The 19,013-nt window shown below is 43.3% G+C and overlaps 1 protein-coding gene across 1 annotated transcript in view; it reads left to right on the top strand.

Annotated features, from left to right (window-relative positions):
- The window catches only part of LOC147693352 (transient receptor potential cation channel subfamily M member 2-like), a 3,804,886-nt gene that overhangs the window by 2,707,076 nt on the left and 1,078,797 nt on the right, over nucleotides 1-19,013 (top strand). The window contains exon 23 of the mRNA XM_086935946.1: nucleotides 10,159-10,291. Coding sequence (XP_086792072.1) covers nucleotides 10,159-10,291 — 133 coding nt within the window. The remainder of the gene's footprint in view (nucleotides 1-10,158; nucleotides 10,292-19,013) is intronic.

Below are 19,013 nucleotides of genomic sequence, written 5' to 3'. Positions count from 1 at the left end.
CTCTCGCAATCACTCGACTGTTAACACGAGTTTGGGAACATCCCGAGATTGCTAATACCGCCAAGAGAGTAGTGCAGACCTGCCTGGTATGTTTGCAGCACAATCCTGGAAAGGGGACCCATACTCCGAAAGGAGGGTTCGTTCCACCTTCCGCACCATTTGAGGTACTCCAAATGGATTATATCCAGCTTGAGCGTTGCAACAATCTAAAGTATGTCTTAGTGGTGGTATGTGCTTTTAGCAAATGGGTTGAGGCCTTCCCCACGAAAGACAATACAGCTCTGACAACAGCTAAGGTGTTGCTTAAGGAGTTTTTTCCTCGCTTTGGAGTTTGCAAATTTTTGTGGAGCGATAATGGGCCTCATTTTGTTGGGAAAATTGTGGAGTATGTGCTGAAGGGGTTAGGGATTCAGCAGAAGTTTCATGCTGTGTTCCACCCTCAGTCGGCAGGTCTGGTTGAGCGGTACAATGCTACGTTGAAACTCAAACTGGCTAGGATTGTGGCATCCACGTCGTTGAAGTGGCCGGATGCTTTGCCGCTAGCATTACTCTCTCTTAGATCAGTGCCCCACTCGCGAACTGACCTCACACCGTATGAGGTGGTGTTTGGACGGCCTATGAATATCTGGGGGGTGCCCAAGCCGCGATTAATACATGATGTGCCTTGTATAATGATGAACGATTATTTGGCACGATTAACAAATGATTTGCTTTCTATTCATCAACAGGTTCGAGAAGCGCTCCCTGACAACTCTACTGGAGAGGGCCATGATCTTCGCCCTGGTGATCATGTCATGATCAGATCGTTTGAGAGGGCGAGCAGCTTGGAGCCGAGGTGGCGGGGCCCTGAGCAGGTCCTTCTGGCGACCCGGACAGCTGTACGAGTGACCAATAGGAAGCGGTGGGTGCATTCAACACACTGCCGTCGTGTCTCTCCTGATCTGGTGAATCCTGCTGTGTTGACCGACTACAAAGAGATTCTGGAGAAAGAAAAGAGCCCAGCTGTGACGTCGGCCGAAGTTGAGGGAGCCTTCCCAGGCCACACTGTTGCCGGACGAGAGCGTTATAATCTGCGGCCACGATAAGAAGATTTTTTTTGGGTTTTCGAGACTGGTTGGTTACCGCTCTGGGGTTTGTGAAACGGAAACCGGGAATCTCAAGGGGGGGGGATCAGTTCTGCCAAGAGTAGCGACACCCGTCGTGACCCCGGAGAAGAAAACAACGGCTACCTCGGAGCTCAGCACCGTATTTTTCTTTTTTAGGGATATACACACGTATATCTGAGACTTTGTGAACAATTTGAACTATTTGAGAACTTTTTGAACTATGGCGTCATCTGCATCACGAGACAAAAGAATACTGGGTGCCATTCTTTTTGTTTTGACCATTGTGGTAATAGCTGTGGTAGCCTGGGTAGTTGAACTTGTGGTACCTGCACGCGAATATTTGCTGCCGACTACCCCGGCTCCATCTGAACATTTTCACTTCACCTTACCCTACCATGAAGAACGGCACCGACAGACTTATTTGAATAATAGCTTTATCCAGATTCTGCATCACACACATAACATGACAAATACGTCCAATTGCTGGGTGTGTGGGATGTTGCCTGGGCATCAGAAGAAAGGGGGCACTCCACTCATTCCTCTCCCGTTTTCACATAATGGATCCTGTAATGCCTGGTACACTCTCCTTTTCACTCTGAGATGGCCAACAAAGGGGGGGGGGGGCTTTTTCGTTTGAATAAAATTTGTTATCACGACAGGGATGGGTTTCCACGGGCTGAGGGTACTCAATTTGAATGGGAGGAGTACCGGCCCGATAATGTGTCTGCCCCGCGTGTGTACAGCAATCAACGAAATATCAATGTATCCAGCTCACACGTCATTAATGTTATTGCTACTAAAGCTGATCTGTGTATACGCAATAAAGGTTCAATTCCGGTGGGGAAAAGTGAATGCAACACCACACTTACCTTTGATAGCCCGAATGGCATATCGTTTGTAGCATCTCGTAATACTTATTTCATTTGTGGAACAAAAGGTTATCATCAACTTCCGTTGGGATGGTTAGGCACTTGTTATGTATCTTTTGTACTACCCCCTGTATTCATCGCCCCACCAATGTATCATAATGATTATATTTTGTACCACGACTTTGTTTTGAATCGTGTTAAACGGACTGTTGTTCTGGACGACATCGACCAGACCGATACTGCCTTACAGCAATATGTGGACTTTTGGGACTGTTTTCCTTTGTGGGGGCCGCGCTGAATAGTCGGAAAATATGACGATTGACCCGTGTTGTTGAGGCCGTAGCCAATGATACTGCCATTGCACTTGGGAATATTACTGAAGAACTCCAGATTTCTAGGATTGTTACGCTCCAAAATAGAATGGTGTTAGACGTAGTTCTAGCTGACCGTGGGGGGGCATGCAGAATTATCGGAAGTAGTTGCTGTGTTTATATACCTGACAATTCACCATCTGTTTATGATGCTATTTCAAAACTGCATAAGATAGCTGCTGAAATACACCCGGATAATGGAACTTGGACTCTTTCAGGATGGTTCTGGTCAATGCTTACTGCTTGGGGTTGGAAACTGCTAACGATTCTATGTATCATTGTGGGGATACTGTTCTTTGTATGCTTATGTATTCAATGTGGCCCAGCTTTATGTTCTATGTGCTTATCAGCTTGTGTACCATCAAGACGAGCTCTTGCCCATGACAAAATGATGCTTCATAAAGAAGTAACTCAAATAATGTTAATCGATATTGAGGATGAACACCCTGATTATGTTCACTATGAGGTAGCTTCAGCTAAACGCTAAAAGGGTCGTCTGTCGTAATTTGACAATGGCCGCGTTAGCGCTTAGCTGTACTACACGTTTTCCCGCTTAACTTGGCTATACACGGAAACGCCATTTTTGAATTTTACGGCGGCCATCTTAGATCATAAGCGGCCTTGTGGCTAGCGTGCCCTTTAGTCCGTTGTCCGTACCACTGACCACTTGAGTTTGCCCAGCAACAGGCTATTTTTAGTACTGGTCAAGCCTGTACATGTGCAGTCCCCACTGACCAGTCACCCCTCAGGAATGTGCCGCCAAACTGACCAGCGGAGTTGTAACCCCTCCAATGAGCTGGCTGTGTTCCAAAAATGACCATATATGTACATAATGCTCTGTAACTTTGTGCCGCCAATATTTTTATTACCTGCAAATTGTATAAAAGACCGGGTCACAGCGATGTTCGGGGTGATACTTCTTGCAGTACCGAAGGGTGCTGTAGGAATGTACCACCACCCCATGGGGTCTTAATAAACTTGTTCTTTGAATTTTACAGTTTCCGTGCCAACAGTTCTTGAATGTAAGTGGGTTATCTTCGGAGCATGTAGGCCTTGGGAACCCCGATACTACACACAGCTCCCAGGGCGACACCCGGCCATCCCAGAAGCAGCGCCTCTCTCCGGGTCCAACAGGCGACAGCGGTGAGATGAGGAAAGGATCCAGGAGTGCCCCCCTCCACCGAATCACTAGATAAAGCAACTGGGTATGGGGGCAGACATGTGGAAAGGCCGGAAGCGGGTCCAGATCCTAGCACCGCCGCCCGACATTGGCGGTGGAGGTCCGGCGATGGATGGAGAGATGTTTTCTGTATTACTCCCCTGGGGCATAGAGCCGAAGTAGGAGGCCACCCGAATTCCCCGGTCTGGTCAAGACGCGGCCTAACTGACTATTCAATACTCAGTTATTTATTTAAATCAAAACTTGAATATTTATACATTTCTCCGTTCAGTGCCCCTATATCCCTAACATCCCACCCTTAAACGTTTTCTGCAATAAATCAGCTTTTTTTTATTTTGGAGTATTAACACAATTCCACACCCTAATGTTCTATAAACTTTTATCCTACCCCTAAATATTTATAAAAACTTTAAACTATTTTTTATTAATGTTCTAAAATTATATTGTTAATAATGTAAAACATACATTTTTTATACACTAATATTAAAATTTTATTATGAATGATATTACAATTACCCTAATATTAACACACTCCCTTCTCTTATATCATGTTACCCTCACAACTGGCTCCTGAAATAATAGAAGAATACTAACTATTTATAATGGTATAACATTAAAAAACAGTAATATTTAAAGGTATTTTAACTAAAGAATTGAAATACTGATTACAAATATTTTAAATAGCATACAATCTTATAGTTTTATAAGCTGTTTGAAAATTATTTTGCAAATATAAATTACCACACTAATACTTCAGTTTTAGGGGCAGATGCCTCCACCCCCTTTTAACCTCTACATTAGTATTAATGCTATATAACTAATATTTTTTATACTTTTAATTTTAAATCCGACCACCTTCTACCTTTTCCCCTCAAATTAGTACTAAGCCTAAATTACTCATTAAAAATACTTGTCATTATCCCCTGTTTTTAAATAGGAACTAATAGATATAAACCCTTACCTATACTTACCTAAATGTGTCTTAAAGGTATACGTGGCAAAGGCGTTTGCTTGATAAAGATTGCATTGTAAAGTGTAGGAAAGTATGATCTGATTTCATGGTTACCTCAACTTTTTGCTGGATTTATTCTTATTTATGACTAGTCTTACTGGGATCCTGCTCATCAGGACCCCAGTCACTGTGCTTCCTCCCTAGGTTTGACAGTGGTAAGTACTTTGGTACCTTCCCAATTGGCTACTGGTGTACCCTACTGGTGTACCTTTCTAAATACCTAGTATATGGTACTGGGTACCCAGGGCATAGGTACACCAGGGTTCTCCACTGGCCTCCAGCATGTATTGTGCCACCCAGGGGAGCCTACTTAAACTGTGGCTACTGGCCTGCCATTGCAGCCTGTGTAAGTTGGTGCTTGCAGCTCTCACAGCAGATATAGGTTTCCTTAAATCTGAGGTCACTACACTTCAAACCTATGAGTCACCCTTATGGCAGGCTCTTCAGTCCTGAGGGCAGGGTACTTGGTTATAAGTGCGAGGGAGCCCCTGCAGGTGCGGAACGCCCCTACAAACCCCAGAGTCAATTCTCCAGGCTTTGAAAGTTCAGTTGGCCATTTAAGACATATAGTGGACATCAAGTCATTTACGAGATGTCTAACTATATATTAGCTGCACCGGAACCGGTCATGTTTGGTATCAAACATGCTGGAATACTACCCCAACACCGATTCCAGTGTTGGATGTAGGATCCCATGTACTGTGGGTTTAACTGGGGTGCCCCCCTGTTTTACGGTTACCAGACTTTCAGGGTCTAACAGCAAGGTAGTGCTGCTGACAACCACAAACACGTTTCTGCCCTCCTGCTGCTGAGCTGAGCTCGAGCGGGGGAAGGAAGAACAATAGGATTCCTGTCACAGGAAGGTATGACCACCTCCCAAACAGGACTTAATGTATTAGGCTGGAGTGGGGGCTCTTGACAGAACCACCAGAGTGATTTCAAGGGCACATTTGGTGCCCTCTTTGCATTCTCCACTTTGAGCCTGTTCACAGACCCCTTGGATCTTGCTCTGGCACAAAACTGGACAAAGGACATGAGAATATCCTCCCTTTTATCCAGCCCCTCCTCTGGGAGTGATCCCTGAATTGTCCCAACCCTTTCCATAGGGTACTTAACGGCTTACCTGTGGGTGGCTATACAGATTCAGTGTGGGACGAAATTCAAACCGGAAACCACTCCAACTTTGATCATCTGGGCACCTGGACTTCACTCGAATTTGCCTGGAACAAAGACTCAATCAAGGAAGACTCCTGCTGCTCCTAGTCTCGCTGTTCTGCAAGTCTTCTTTGTCATTTGTGCCTGGGCTTCTTCCAGGTTCCTCTTCAAGCACGTGGGCATCAAGGACACTGAAAGTAATCTCCCATAGAGAGAAAGAGTCACTCCCCTGCATCTGCAGTCACTGCAACAAAGCTGACCGGCCTGTTGCTCCTGCCATCCCACAGACTTTGAAAGGTTAAACAACACAGATGTTGGTTCTGCAACTCCCTTGATTCCTGACCTGCCGTCTCCACAAGTTTGAGGCCATTATCCCTCGTTGGTACCACTGGAACAGAATTCCTGTGCACCACATCGTCTTGCCGCTGGCAAGGCTTGTTGGTTCTGTACTTCAGAGATCTACAGGCTACAAGACGCTTCAGCCTCTAGCATATCTTCCTGTAAAGATCTTCATCCTCACCACATCCACTGCACTGTGGGCTTGCATCTTTGGTGAGCTGCTCAAGGTCCTCTTGCAACTCCTGTGCCTTCAGCCTATGGGTCTTCTTGAGGGTCTTCTTTGGCTTCAGTGGGCTCCTCTGCTTCTCCTGTCTGCTCTGACTCGCCTGCAATTACTGAGTGCCTTGAACCTTGCTGGTCCCAACGTTGCTCCTTTTTCGTTCACCACATCTGTTGCCGCTTGCCAAGGCTTGTTGGTGGTCCGGACGGACACCGACCCCCTGGTTCTCTACTTCCGACGCAGGACAACTTGTGAACGGATATTTGTCTTCCACAGCGTCAGCTGGTCTTCACAGCTGCAATGACAAGGTCACTGTCATCACTCCTGCATCTTCTGTCATCAGTGGTCATTGGCACTTCGATGCCTCCCGGTCACCTCTGATAGCATAAACTCTGTCCCCTCTGCTTGCAGGTTCTTCTTTCCAAGAATAAAGCCTTGGATTCCATCTGACTCTTTCACCTTCTTTGCCAGCGGCATCTTTCCTGAAGTCCTCCATTGTGGTCTACGGCGGTTTCTGACGTCACTTCACATCTATTCATCCGGCTCCCATGGTGTAGGTATTCTGGTTTCTGAGGTATTCACGGGTGGGGTTACTCTTCAACCTTCTGTTTTCCACCGGGTTTCTTCAGGGTCCACAGGGAAGGGTCCTTCTTCCTAAAAACTGCAACTGTGACTTTCCTATTGACTTGTATTGAGTATGCAGCTGTGTTTCCACTCTGCACACAGCCTCTGTGGCATTCATGGGTACTTAACTTAGGTGGGTCATTTTGTCCCTGCTCTTTAGAGTCTCCTGGTTCAAGTCCCTGCTTTGGTTGCAGTTCGCATTCCACTTCTTTTGTATATGGTTTGGTATCCCCCTGGAGACTACTGTGTATTGTTCTTACTTACCTCTTTAAATTAAAGTATTATTGTGTATTTGTGTATATATGTCTGGCTAGGAGATACACCAATATGTTAGTGAGTGTTGTATAAGAAATAGACATATTTTTATAAATGCACTATGTTTTTTTTTTTTCATTTATCCTACACTACATGATTTGATCTGGTAAAACAAGCTGCTTAACTGAGCCTGAAGGTTGCTCTCCGCAGCCACCACTTGAAGAGCTTTCTATTGTTGTCTAAGGCCACTAAAATCACCATATTGGTTGTCTGGATCAGTGCAGGCTACTACACCTAAATAAGTGTGCACCATATACTAAGCCAACCTCCTACAGCAAGGTATTATGGTGTAAAAACAGCATGGTATTGGTTTTTCCTTTAGCCCAGAGGTGAATGTTTCATTCAAACAAATCATCTATGTTCACAATATTGATACATTTGTGTAAAAATGTGCTATTTTTTATAAATGTGAAGTGAGTATATTGCACTGCTGAATACTTTCTTTCATAAACTCTAAGGCATAAGGTTGTGGGCGCAATTCAATCTGAGGTAAGTAAACAGTGCTCAAGAGTCTGCCTACCTTCTGCTCTTACAGTGATTTCTGGCAATCTTTAAAAATCATGGAAAGCAGTAGTTCCCTGAATTGCAGCAGGCGAGCTCCATCTCTTCTGGCAGGACGTCAAGAACATTTTGGAACAAATATGGTCATATAGTGTATTTTAAGTACACCTTTAACATAAGTTTGCTAAAACGCAATGGGCTATGAAAGAGCAATCAATAAATATTCAAGTCCTTTCATAGTGTGCCAAGCCAATGAAACTTGTCACTCCCAGGAGTGGGTTATTTTTTTTGTTCCAAAAGTGTAGCCAGGTCCCCATATGGCAAAATGACTTCCATAGTTGCCCTCTCAGACCAAACATTACATATAAATCTGCCAGTGTTGGAATTTTGACATCAGTTCCCTCCATATACCACGAGGGTGACCCGTAAGCCAATAATTACCTATAGTATGTCAGAACAAATATTGTGTCATGGTTCCCCCTACCATAAGCCAGAATTTCCTCCGGTGGAGGCCAATTTTGAGAGCCCAGGCTGGCTCCGGGTGGCTCTGTCACTTTCCCCAGCTCCCTGAGGTTAATTGCAGAAGTCTTGAGGAAGTTTCAAGAGAGAGAGAGAGAGAATGAGGGAAGGGCAAGGTAGAAAGGAAGCAGAGAGGAGGACGAGAGTTAAGAGAGGAGAGAGAGAATGGATGGATGGGGAGGAGGGAGGGGTAGATAGATATATGGACGAAAAGACAAAGCACAAACAGACAAAGGGAGCGGGGCTGGTGTAAGTATTTTTCACTGAGCTGCTGTTGGTCTCCAGTCTGACTCTGGGAATTGACAGTAGTCCTGTCTTTTGCTAAAGGCAACACAGACTAAACCACCCTCCCCACCCCCCCCCCCTTCCCCCCACTTCGTCATGCTGACACCGAAACAAACAATGAATTCCAGAGATGGCGGCCCGGGATACACGTGGTTGAGATGGTTGTCAGCTCCATCTGGGTCAGCAGTTGGGGCGTCAGCCTGGACCAGTCCCTCTCTTGAATAGCTCCAGAAGTGATAAGGCAAAACTGTACCGCTCTTCGGGGAGCCAAGGGTCGAGGCATTACGTTGCTCACTTCTGAAATCCTGCTACATCTGACATTGCGTGACAACCGTATGAGATGCGGGGTGCCCACCGCCAGGACGGAGGGCTTATGCTGTTTAAGAGGGGTACATTGACAAAAAGGGAACTTTTTCCGATAAGAGGGTTTCGTCCCAGGCGTTGTCCCCGGGACATTAAGAAATGACCAATGGTCGGCAGAATGTATCATTCTGCCTGCGGAATAGGCAGACTTTGGTGACTCTGTGTTAAACTTCTAATGCAGAGTTCTGGCTAAATGCTACCAATCGCCACAAGACTCCAGAAATGCAAGCTGTCGATCGCAAGTGAGATGTGGCGTCCCCTAGCTTGATTTTCTAAAACAGGGGGTCGCTGGTGGTCATGAGTGGTCGCGGTCCGAGGCCCGTTTATCGAGTAGATTTGCTGCCACTCGAGTGGATTTTCTTCTAGAGATTGGAGCAAAATCAGCTTGAACGGCTGGTTGTTCTCTTCTGCACTGCATGGGGCGGTTCGCACTGATTGTTCTGTGCTGCTCCAAGGAGTAATCAGCTTTCCCTCAGCACCCTCCTAACCCGCCAAACTAAGCAACTGCAGTGACCATCGTGGGGTCCCCTCAGAGAGGGTCTCTGGTGCCGCGTAATCATGCTGCTGCCAACACTGACATTATGGCTGAATATATTCCCTAGCCGGATGCAGGGAGGTGCTGCCTCTTTGAACATTGTGCTTATTGGCTTGGGGACACCACAGGCCATTTCTGCCCTTTGTATCAGCCCTGGACAGACCTGGTTCCTCCTGCTCCAATAAACACTGCTGCAGCAATTCATATACTAAAAACACCCGCCTTAGACTCCTATTCCGCCATGTAAAACTGACTGTTTATGTCTCCCTAATCATGAATCAATTACATTTGACCCCATATGACTTCTTCCGGTGGCAGCTCGAGCTTCTGGTGAGCCACAGGCCATCCAATCACATGCATCAAGGGAGACTACAGCAGACCTCTCACGCTATGATAGGGAGCTTTCCTGAGCAGGCCTTCCTTGGCTGGCGAGACCCATAGATTCACTCCTGATGGGTGAAACGTCAACTACAGACTGAATGCATGAAAATGATAAACTGATTATTAGATATTGAGCAAGTGATGTCGGAAAGGAGAGTGAGTGGACAAGGTCGGTTACTCACGTTTACATAATGGTTTATGACCATTAGGTGGCTATTAGTTCAATGTATTTTGTCAATATGTGACATTTATAGCAGGTACTAGATGTTAAATTAAATTATTGGTGAGGATTCATTATTGAAATCTGCTGTTTATGGCTTGTATGTGTATTCCATGGGACTTGCAAGTTTTTTTTTCTGATGTTTCTGTAATTTCTGTCTCAGTGCTCGAGTCGGGTGAGAATAAGACCGCAGGTCTCTTATCCTGGGAGGAAAGCAAGAAAGAAAAATACCTCAGTAGACTGCGAGAAGAAGAGAGTCAAAGCACAGACATGACAATAAGAGACATCTCCAACAAGTAAGTCTGTCCCTCACACCCTGTAATGCATGTGGTGATGCAGGCCTGCACTACCTCTAAAGGCAGGAGGGCCTGGAGATCATTCATTTCAAGATGTCCGCTCACTCGTTCACTCATTCTTTCCCTCACTCGCTCATATTCTGTCATGCCCAAAGAGTAGCTTGTGCATTTATCATGCAGAGGCTTTGGTAAGAAGTGCTAGGAGGCTCTCAACTAGAAGTAGCTTGTAGTTTATTTCAATAAAGCGAAGCTCCCACTTCGCACCAGGACTCCAGGCAACTGCACAACGTTGCTAGAACCCTGGAACGGCACAGCTGCATCCGATCATGGAATCATGGTCAAACAAATACAATACAGTAATGAAGTGTCCTCGCGCTGTAAATACAATACACTACAACTTCTCCCCCTTCACAATGGAGAAAAAAAATCTAAATAATAAAACAACTTAAAGTATAACAAGAGAGATGATATAAATATATAGTAAAGATAACAGTATGTGAAATAACTGGACATCATCTTAAGATAACACATAACCATTAAGTTTTGCAGGTAATCTTCTGCAGCGAATTCCTAAATCTGAAGAAGAGGAGTTGGTATTGTCATTCATAACCTTGGTGGTAAAAGTGGATGGACAAGAATGATCAGAATGCACGACAGGAAAACAGGATGTAGAATTACTACTAACATCTGATGTTGGAGTTTTAAACCAAAAAGATCAGTCACAGTGTTCGACCTCTTCTTTGGTCAAATTGAGTAATGAGTGTGCTTGCACCTTAGAAAGATGTACAAGAGCTCTTTTTGTTCCACCAACCTTTATCCCCAAGGAAGGCAGAACCTCTGCTGACACTGGTGACTTGCACAGGAGGGGAAAATTTCGACAAACCTTTAGTGACTTTTTTGGGATTTTTAATAAGAACCCAATCACCGATTTTCAATTCAAGTAAATCCAATTTTTTTGCAGAATCATGCATAAACTTCACAAGATTTTGTTTTTGCAGGACTCTGGCTGCCAATTTTTAATTTTCAACACTGTTCTTATTATTCTTTTGAGTTAACCAATTAGGGCATAAACTGGTGTGAACAGTTCTGTTTCTCAATAGTGAAAACGGAGAAACACCTGTGGTGCAATGTGGAGAAATGTTGTAGGACCACAACTTAGTTTCAAGAAAACTTTGTACATCTTGATGAGAGGAAATGGCTGCTTGAATGGCATCTTAAACCAATCTGTTTGCTTTTTCCACCAAACCATTCGATGTTGGCGAATATAGAGCGACTTTATAATGAATGACATCATGTTCAGCTAAAAACAAAGTAAACTTCTCAGAAATTAAATGAGAACCATTGTCTGTAACAACAATAGACGGTGAACCTTCGACCAAAAATATATTTTTAAAAAACTTAACAGCATTAGTAGAATTGGCTGAATCACAGAACATATGGTAAACCCATTTAGAATGATGATCAGTTAGCAAAATGAGGTACTTCATATCATGAGGAAGGACATCATAAGGCCCAGAAAAATCTAACGCAACTTTTTATCAAGGTTTTTCAGGTAAAGGAACCGGATGTAAAGGAGTGTTCATAACTTTCTATTTTTTGTCAGATAAAAGACATTCAGGACATGAGTCAATATGGAACTTGACTTGAGATTCAATAGATGGCCACCAATAGTGAGACTTATTAAGCTGTGAAGTTTTAGAGATTCCAAGATGGCCTTTGTGTGCAAATTGAATAATCTCAATTCTGATACTGGATGGATGTTCAAAGGAATCGTGTCTCATAATCAAGCCATTGACCAGGGATAACTCCAAAGCAACCATGGCGAATGCTTTTAATTCATTAGGAAGTTTTCTGCTTTCTGGCCAACCCTTGACAATATATTCAGCTACTAGTTTCAAATTTTCATCCTTATTATGTGCTTCAAACCAAGACTGTTCAGAAATGCAAGGGCACAATTTGGTAGCATCAAGAGCAGCGACAACGCATTCAATGTCTTTAACATCCTCAACTTCAGAAGGATCCTGCAATGCCATGAGTGAAAGACAGTCCACTCTGAAGTTTTTGCCCTCCAAAAATGTGTTTTATGCAAAAATGAAATTCATGTAATTTAGACAAAAGTCTGACAAGCCTAGCTGACGCTTTACCAAGCCCATCACCATTGAGCAATTGAGTGAGAGGCTTATGATCTGTGATTAAATCAAACTCACGTCCCCAAATGTAATTTCTGAATTTCTCAACAGACCACACAGAGGCAAGGGACTCGCGTTTGATGGTGCTATAATGTGTTTCTGAAGCTTTGAGCATTCTTGAGGAAAAAGCAATGGTGTGTTCTTTTCCTGAGACCCATTGGCCCAAAACAGCTCCTAAACGTGTCAGACTGGCATCAACCATTATAAAACATCTAGAAGAGTCATGAAAGGGGTGTAGAGCTGGTGCTTCAATAATAATTTTTTTGACTTGATCAAACGAGTAAGCAGTTTCCACTGACCAATCAAACTTGGACCCTTTACGTAAAAGGGCACGTAGTGGTTCCACTATTTGGGCATATCCTTTGACAAAGTGAGCGTATTACTCCGCTAGGCCTAAGAAAGAGCGAAGTGCATCTTTGTCTCTAGGTGGAGTGGCATGAGTGATAGCTTTAATAAGAGAAACTTTGGGTTTGATGCCCTCTGGGGACAACATATGACCTAAATACTCCAATGACTGAGTACCAAATTTACATTTGTTAACTCTGATGGTCATGCCTGCCTCATCAAGTGGGGTTGAAACTGACGACAGGTTCAACAAATGTGACTCCCATTCGTCAGAAAAAAACAAAATGTTGTCTTGGTAGGCCTGGACTCCGGGCATGTTTTGGAAAAGATTATCCATAATCTTCTGAAAAACACTGGCCGCGGAAGCCAGGCCAAAGGGAAGTTTTAGGTACTTGTAAACCCCAAAAGGTGTAATGAACCTGGTGAGTTCTTAAGAATCTTTGCTTAAAGGTACTTGGTGGTGGACTGACTGTAAATCAATGATGGAAAAGTATTTCGCTCCCCCCAAGTTAGCAAGAAGTTCGTGGATTTTGGGGAGGGGTTGACAGTCAATCAAAATATTCTTATTTAAGGTGCTCAAATCCGCACATAACCTGACCTCACCAGATTTTTTTCGGACAATAACGATGGGAGAAACCCACTCTGAATAGTCAGAAGGTGCAATAACACCATCGTCACATAAGGATTTAAGGACGGATTTGAGTTCATCCTTCGCACCAAGAGGCAACGCTCGTACCTTGTGAACAATGGGTTGGGCTTGAGGCTTGAGTCTGATTTGATGCTGAAACCCTTTAACAGTACCCAGTTTATCTGAAAACAATTTTGGAAATATATCTAGGATTTTCTTGATATCAGACATGTGATTAGTGAGACATAAACAGTCATTTTTACATGGCGGAATAGGAGTATAACCTTGAAGAGGTTCACCCAAAGCAATTGGGTTTTCAGAACCTGGGATTAAGTATAGACCCATCTTTGCAAGGTCTTTCCATCAAATGATGTTGCGTCCTTTGACAGAAACATACACCTCGTAACAATAGATCTTTCTAAACATTCTATCCTAGAATTAAAATAGCCCAGCATGTCAATATCAAACTCACCGAAAGCTTTTGGATAAAGAGACTGAATTTTGCCATATTTCATAGAACATAACATCTGATAAGATAGTTATTGGAGATCCGATATCAGCCATGATGGGAATCTCAACATCACCAAAGAGTGCAGTACCTAAAGGGCCTTTGAATAACTTTGGAGTAAAAATAGAGTTACATTCTATGGACACACCCATATTTTGGAAATGATCCACACAATCATCAAGAGGTTCAGAATGATCAAAACAGTTGACTCTAGTCGGTCTTTTAAAAGATCTACATGAACCTTGAAAATGTCCTAATTTCTTGCATAATACACATCTTTTTCCTATAGCAGGACACATGGGATTATTTCCTAGGTGGATTTGGATCCGCATCTGTAACAAACAGTGTTGGGTTTCCTAACCATTTGTTTAAGCGGTTTGTTAGCATTTGCAACATTAACAGAATTTGTGCTATCATGTAAAGAAGTTTGAACAGAATTGCGAGATTGATCATTCAGAAGAACCTTGGAAATGGTGATGGACCTCTCGATACTCTTGGCGATATCAATAGTCTCTTGAAGTGTAGGTTTCCTACAACCAAGTAAACGTTCCTGGATTTTCTTTGAGTGGCAAGCAAAAACAAATTAATCCCGAATGTAAATTTCCGGATTCGTTTCGAATTCACAAGTTGAAGCCAAAACTCGCAATTGAGCAATATTCTCTTCTACTGTTGCATCTTCACATTGTCTTCTTCTAAACAATTTACGTCTTTCTAGCATTATATTTGGCTCCTCATCATAATGCAATTCAAGACAAGGTAAAGCTTCTTTGTCAGCATCCCAATGATCTGCATCACCAGCCTCTCCAACAGGGGTTGGGAACTTAGGTGGGTTCTCAAAAACATGCTGTGCTGCAACACCTAAGCAATCATACAAAATTGCAACTTTTCTCTCCGGGGAGAACTTGACAGCATCAAAAGCGACAATGTGATTCTCAAATGAAGGTATGCAGGTTCAATATATATATATATATAAAAAAGAGAAATATGCTGTTACAAAGTCAAAACATCTTAGCAGTACGTTTTTAAAAAAAGGTGTTCCTGTCACGGAAAAAGAGTGCAGGCTGAAATGAAAGGTGTGCCTGTCACCGTTAAGCAAGTGGAGTCAAGGAGGTGCAGGCTTATCGAGATGAATTGAAAAAGGTAAAAGCCTTAATAGTGTTAACGAGGTGTGCCTGTCTCCGGGGAAGGGTGCAGGCAAGATCCTACCTTCATATAAATAAAGACGCGTAAACACGCATGTCCTTGATAGGCAGCTGAATCCTTCACGAAGCATCGGAGAAGTGTTTACAGGCGTTGCCAGGTAACCAGAATGGTTAAAATGGCTGCCTGACACTTATGCGCTGACGCAAGTGGCGTTCCCTCGACGTGAAGTGCTTACAGGCGTTGCCAGGTAACTGGAATGGTTAAAATGGCCGCCTTACACCTACGAACTGACGGAGGACGTTTTGAGGTTCTGGAATGATGAGTGCTCCTGTTGCCCGGTTACGGAGCAGCTGACGTCACTGATGAGCCGATGGTTAGCCGAAAAGAAGAAAGAAACGCCGGCCGACGATAAGAATCGAAGGAGCAGACTTTATCCGTAGAAAGAGGATCAGAAATGCAGGATTGATGAAGGCGGGCAGGAGCAATTTAAAATGAGGAGGTGCCGAGGAAAAACATCTTCGCCGGTGGGTGCTTAGAGAGGATTCTTGACCCGCTCGTTGCCAATTGTGGTAAGAAGTGCTAGGAGGCTCTCAATTAGAAGTAGCTTGTAGTTTATTTCAATAAAGCGAAGCACCCACGACCAGATGCTCCCACTTCGCACCAGGACTCCAGGCAACTGAACAACGTTGCTAGAACCCTGGAACGGCATGGCAGCATCCGATCATGGAATCATGTTCAAACAAATACAATACAGTAATGAAGTGTCCTCGCGCTGAAGTACAGCGCGAGGATAGTAAATACAATACGCTACAGAGACTCATGGTGTACAATAATGCCAACTAAACACCCTAAACAGGCCCACTCTTTAGATTTGCAGTTACTTGACATCACCATCTGTCCCCTGGCCTCTGTAGTATATTCCTCTTGTGTCCTCGTGCTGCACTCAGCACGAGGGCACACTTCTTATGTTATGAGTTGTGTTCTCATTCTAATGGCTCCTTTCGGTTCTAGTACTCTGGTCAACGAAAGTCAGTTGCTCGGAGTCCTGGAGTCGGCGGCAGCACTCACCTGTGGGTGTTGTATATTATTCAATAAAGAAGACTTCAAACCACACATTCTTCCTACGGAGTCTCTTTATAACATTTGGCGAAGAGCGGGTCCTGAACCTCTTCAAGACACCCACCAGGAAGATACTCGGCCAATCCTCAACGCCTGCCGTCTCAGTCCCCTACGGATGGCTCACCTTCTTCAAGTAACTTTGAACTGCCCAGCTGTCCCGTCCTCAGCAGACACTTTGCCTGTTTTCGGCGGATTTCTCCACCGCTTTGACATCTTCCAGGCAGTTCGTCTCGAGCCCGTGAGTACCCCGTGCAGCCCTCCTGTTCCGTGCTCCATGTACGTCATTGCCACACACACGTCATCACCCATACAGACGTGTGTTCGACGGAGCTCAGATTGACGTTGCCTACGTTGCGTTGTCAACACGCACACGTCGGGCGGCCATTTTATTGGTTGCCTAGCTACGCTCTTACACGGAATCGGCTTTGGTGAAATTGACTTCCTTCAACTGCGCATATTTCATGTCGTTTTGCCTGTATCACATCAGCGTTTAAAACTCCACCACTGGTATTTTCTACTTTTGTTACTATTCTACTAACATTCATTACATTGAAGTGACAAAAATTGATTTCTTCATTTTCAAAGGTATGATTCCTTCGGTGACAGGCACACCTCTGCCTGCACTTCAGTTTTCTTTGTAACTTTTCATTCAATTGTTTCATTCGTTTAATCCTCATTGATTTTTGGGCATATATTATTATTTTAATTATTTATTTTAACATTATTTTTCAATTTTTCAAAAACTGAGGAACCAATTTATTTTCAAATGGCTTCCTCTCAACAGTTTGCTCAACCTCCACCTTTTCTTCAACTTCCTGGCAAACCAACTATACCTTAGCGTCAATGGGTCAGAGCTTTTGCTAATCATATTGTTGCAATTGACGCAGTAAAATTCACCCCTGAAAGAAAAGTTGCTATATTATATGGTTGCTTAGGAGTTGCTGCCCAGAATGTGTTCGAAAATCTTCCAAGGTCTCCTGTTCCCTCTGGTGATGCAGGTGATCATTGGGATGAATATAAAGAAGCTTTGTCTCGTCTAGCTAGGCATTATGGTGAAGAACCAAATGAAATGCTTGAAAGACATAATTTCTTTAAAAGAAGACAACGTGAAGACGAATCCATTGAAGAGTATATTGCCCAATTAAGAATTTTAGCATCCACTTGTGAATTTGAATCAAATCCTGACATCTATATCCGGGATCAATTTGTTTTCGCTTGTTATTCCAAAAAGATTCAACAACGCCTGTTGAGTTGTAAGAAACCTACACTTCAAGAGACCATTGACATTGCTAAGAGCATTGAAAGGTCGATAACAACGTCTAATGCTCTTCAGAAGGACCAACCTCACATTCCTTTTCATTCTCCCTCAAATGATAATTCTAATTCTGTTAATATTGTTAATGTGAATAGGTCTTTTAAACAATTGCCTAAGAAACCTAACCCCTTTTGTTACAGGTGCGGTTCTAAGTCTCATATCGGTAACAACCCTACTTGTCCTGCACTTGGCAAAAGATGTGTTTTATGCAAAAAGATAGAACATTTTCAGGGTCTATGCAGATCTGTCAAAAAAACAGTCAGACCCTCTGTTAATAACATTGAATGTCCTGATATAGATGATTGCATAGATGAATTTCAAGATATGGTTGTTTCTATTCAGTGCAATTACATTCACGCTCCAAAATTAGTTAAAGGTCCATTCTGCTATGCACTTTTTGGTGACACAGAAATTTTAGTAATGGCAGATTCTGGATCTCCAATAACCATTTTGAATGATGTAATGTTTCATGAAAAATGGAACAACTCAATTTCTTTAATTGAATCCGACCTCAGTCCTAAAGCATTTGGTGAATTTGACATTATCTGGGTGGTGCAAAATATTTTTCTTTAATTGATTTGCGTTCAGCATACCATCAGGTTCCCCTCACTGAGGCCTCCCAAGATCTTACCACATTTGTGACCCCATTTGGAGTTTACAAATACTTGAAACTTCCTTTTGGACTAGCTAGTGCAGCTAGTGTTTTTCAAAAAATAATGGATCACCTTTTTCAATCTATTCCTAGTGTACAGGCCTATCAGGATGATATTTAGTTTTTTTCTCCTGATTGGGAATCTCATTTGTCACATCTGACTTCTGTTTTGAGTAAACTCAGTGAATCTGGCATGACAGTCAGAGCTGATAAATGTAAATTTGGTTCTCAATCTTTGGAATACCTAGGTCATACTTTGACTCTTGAAGGCATAAAACCCAAGTCCTCTCTTATTGAGGCTATTACTCATGCCTCCCCTCCCAAAGACAAAGATGCTCTTCGCTCCTCCCTTGGTTTAGCGGAATATTATGCCCGTTTTGTAAAAGGCTATGCACAAATTGTTGAACCTCTTCGTTCTTTGTTACGCAAAGGTTCAAAATTTGAGTGGTCAGAAGAAATTGATGCATCTTTTATTCACATCAAGAACATGATTGTTGGAGCACCTGCATTACATCCTTTTCAAGATTCTGCCAGATGTTTTATAATAGTTGATGCTAGTTTGACTGGCTTAGGTGCTGTCTTAGGACAGTGGGTCTCAGGGAGAGAACACACTATTGCTTTTTCTTCCAGGAGACTTAAGGATTCTGAAACACACTATAGCACTATTGAGCGTGAGTCCTTGGCTTGTGTATGGGCCATTGAAAAGTTCAAAAATTATATATGGGGACGTGAATTCGATTTATTCACTGACCACAAGCCTCTCACTCAACTTCTTAGTGGTGATGGTCTGGGAGAGCCTCTTCAAGACTTGTCAGACTTTTAT

Source organism: Lissotriton vulgaris, chromosome 8 (genome assembly GCF_964263255.1).
Source record: "Lissotriton vulgaris chromosome 8, aLisVul1.2, whole genome shotgun sequence".
Lineage (NCBI taxonomy): Eukaryota > Metazoa > Chordata > Amphibia > Caudata > Salamandridae > Lissotriton > Lissotriton vulgaris.
Note: the sequence above shows the minus strand (reverse complement) of the source record. Positions and strands in the feature narration are given on the sequence as shown.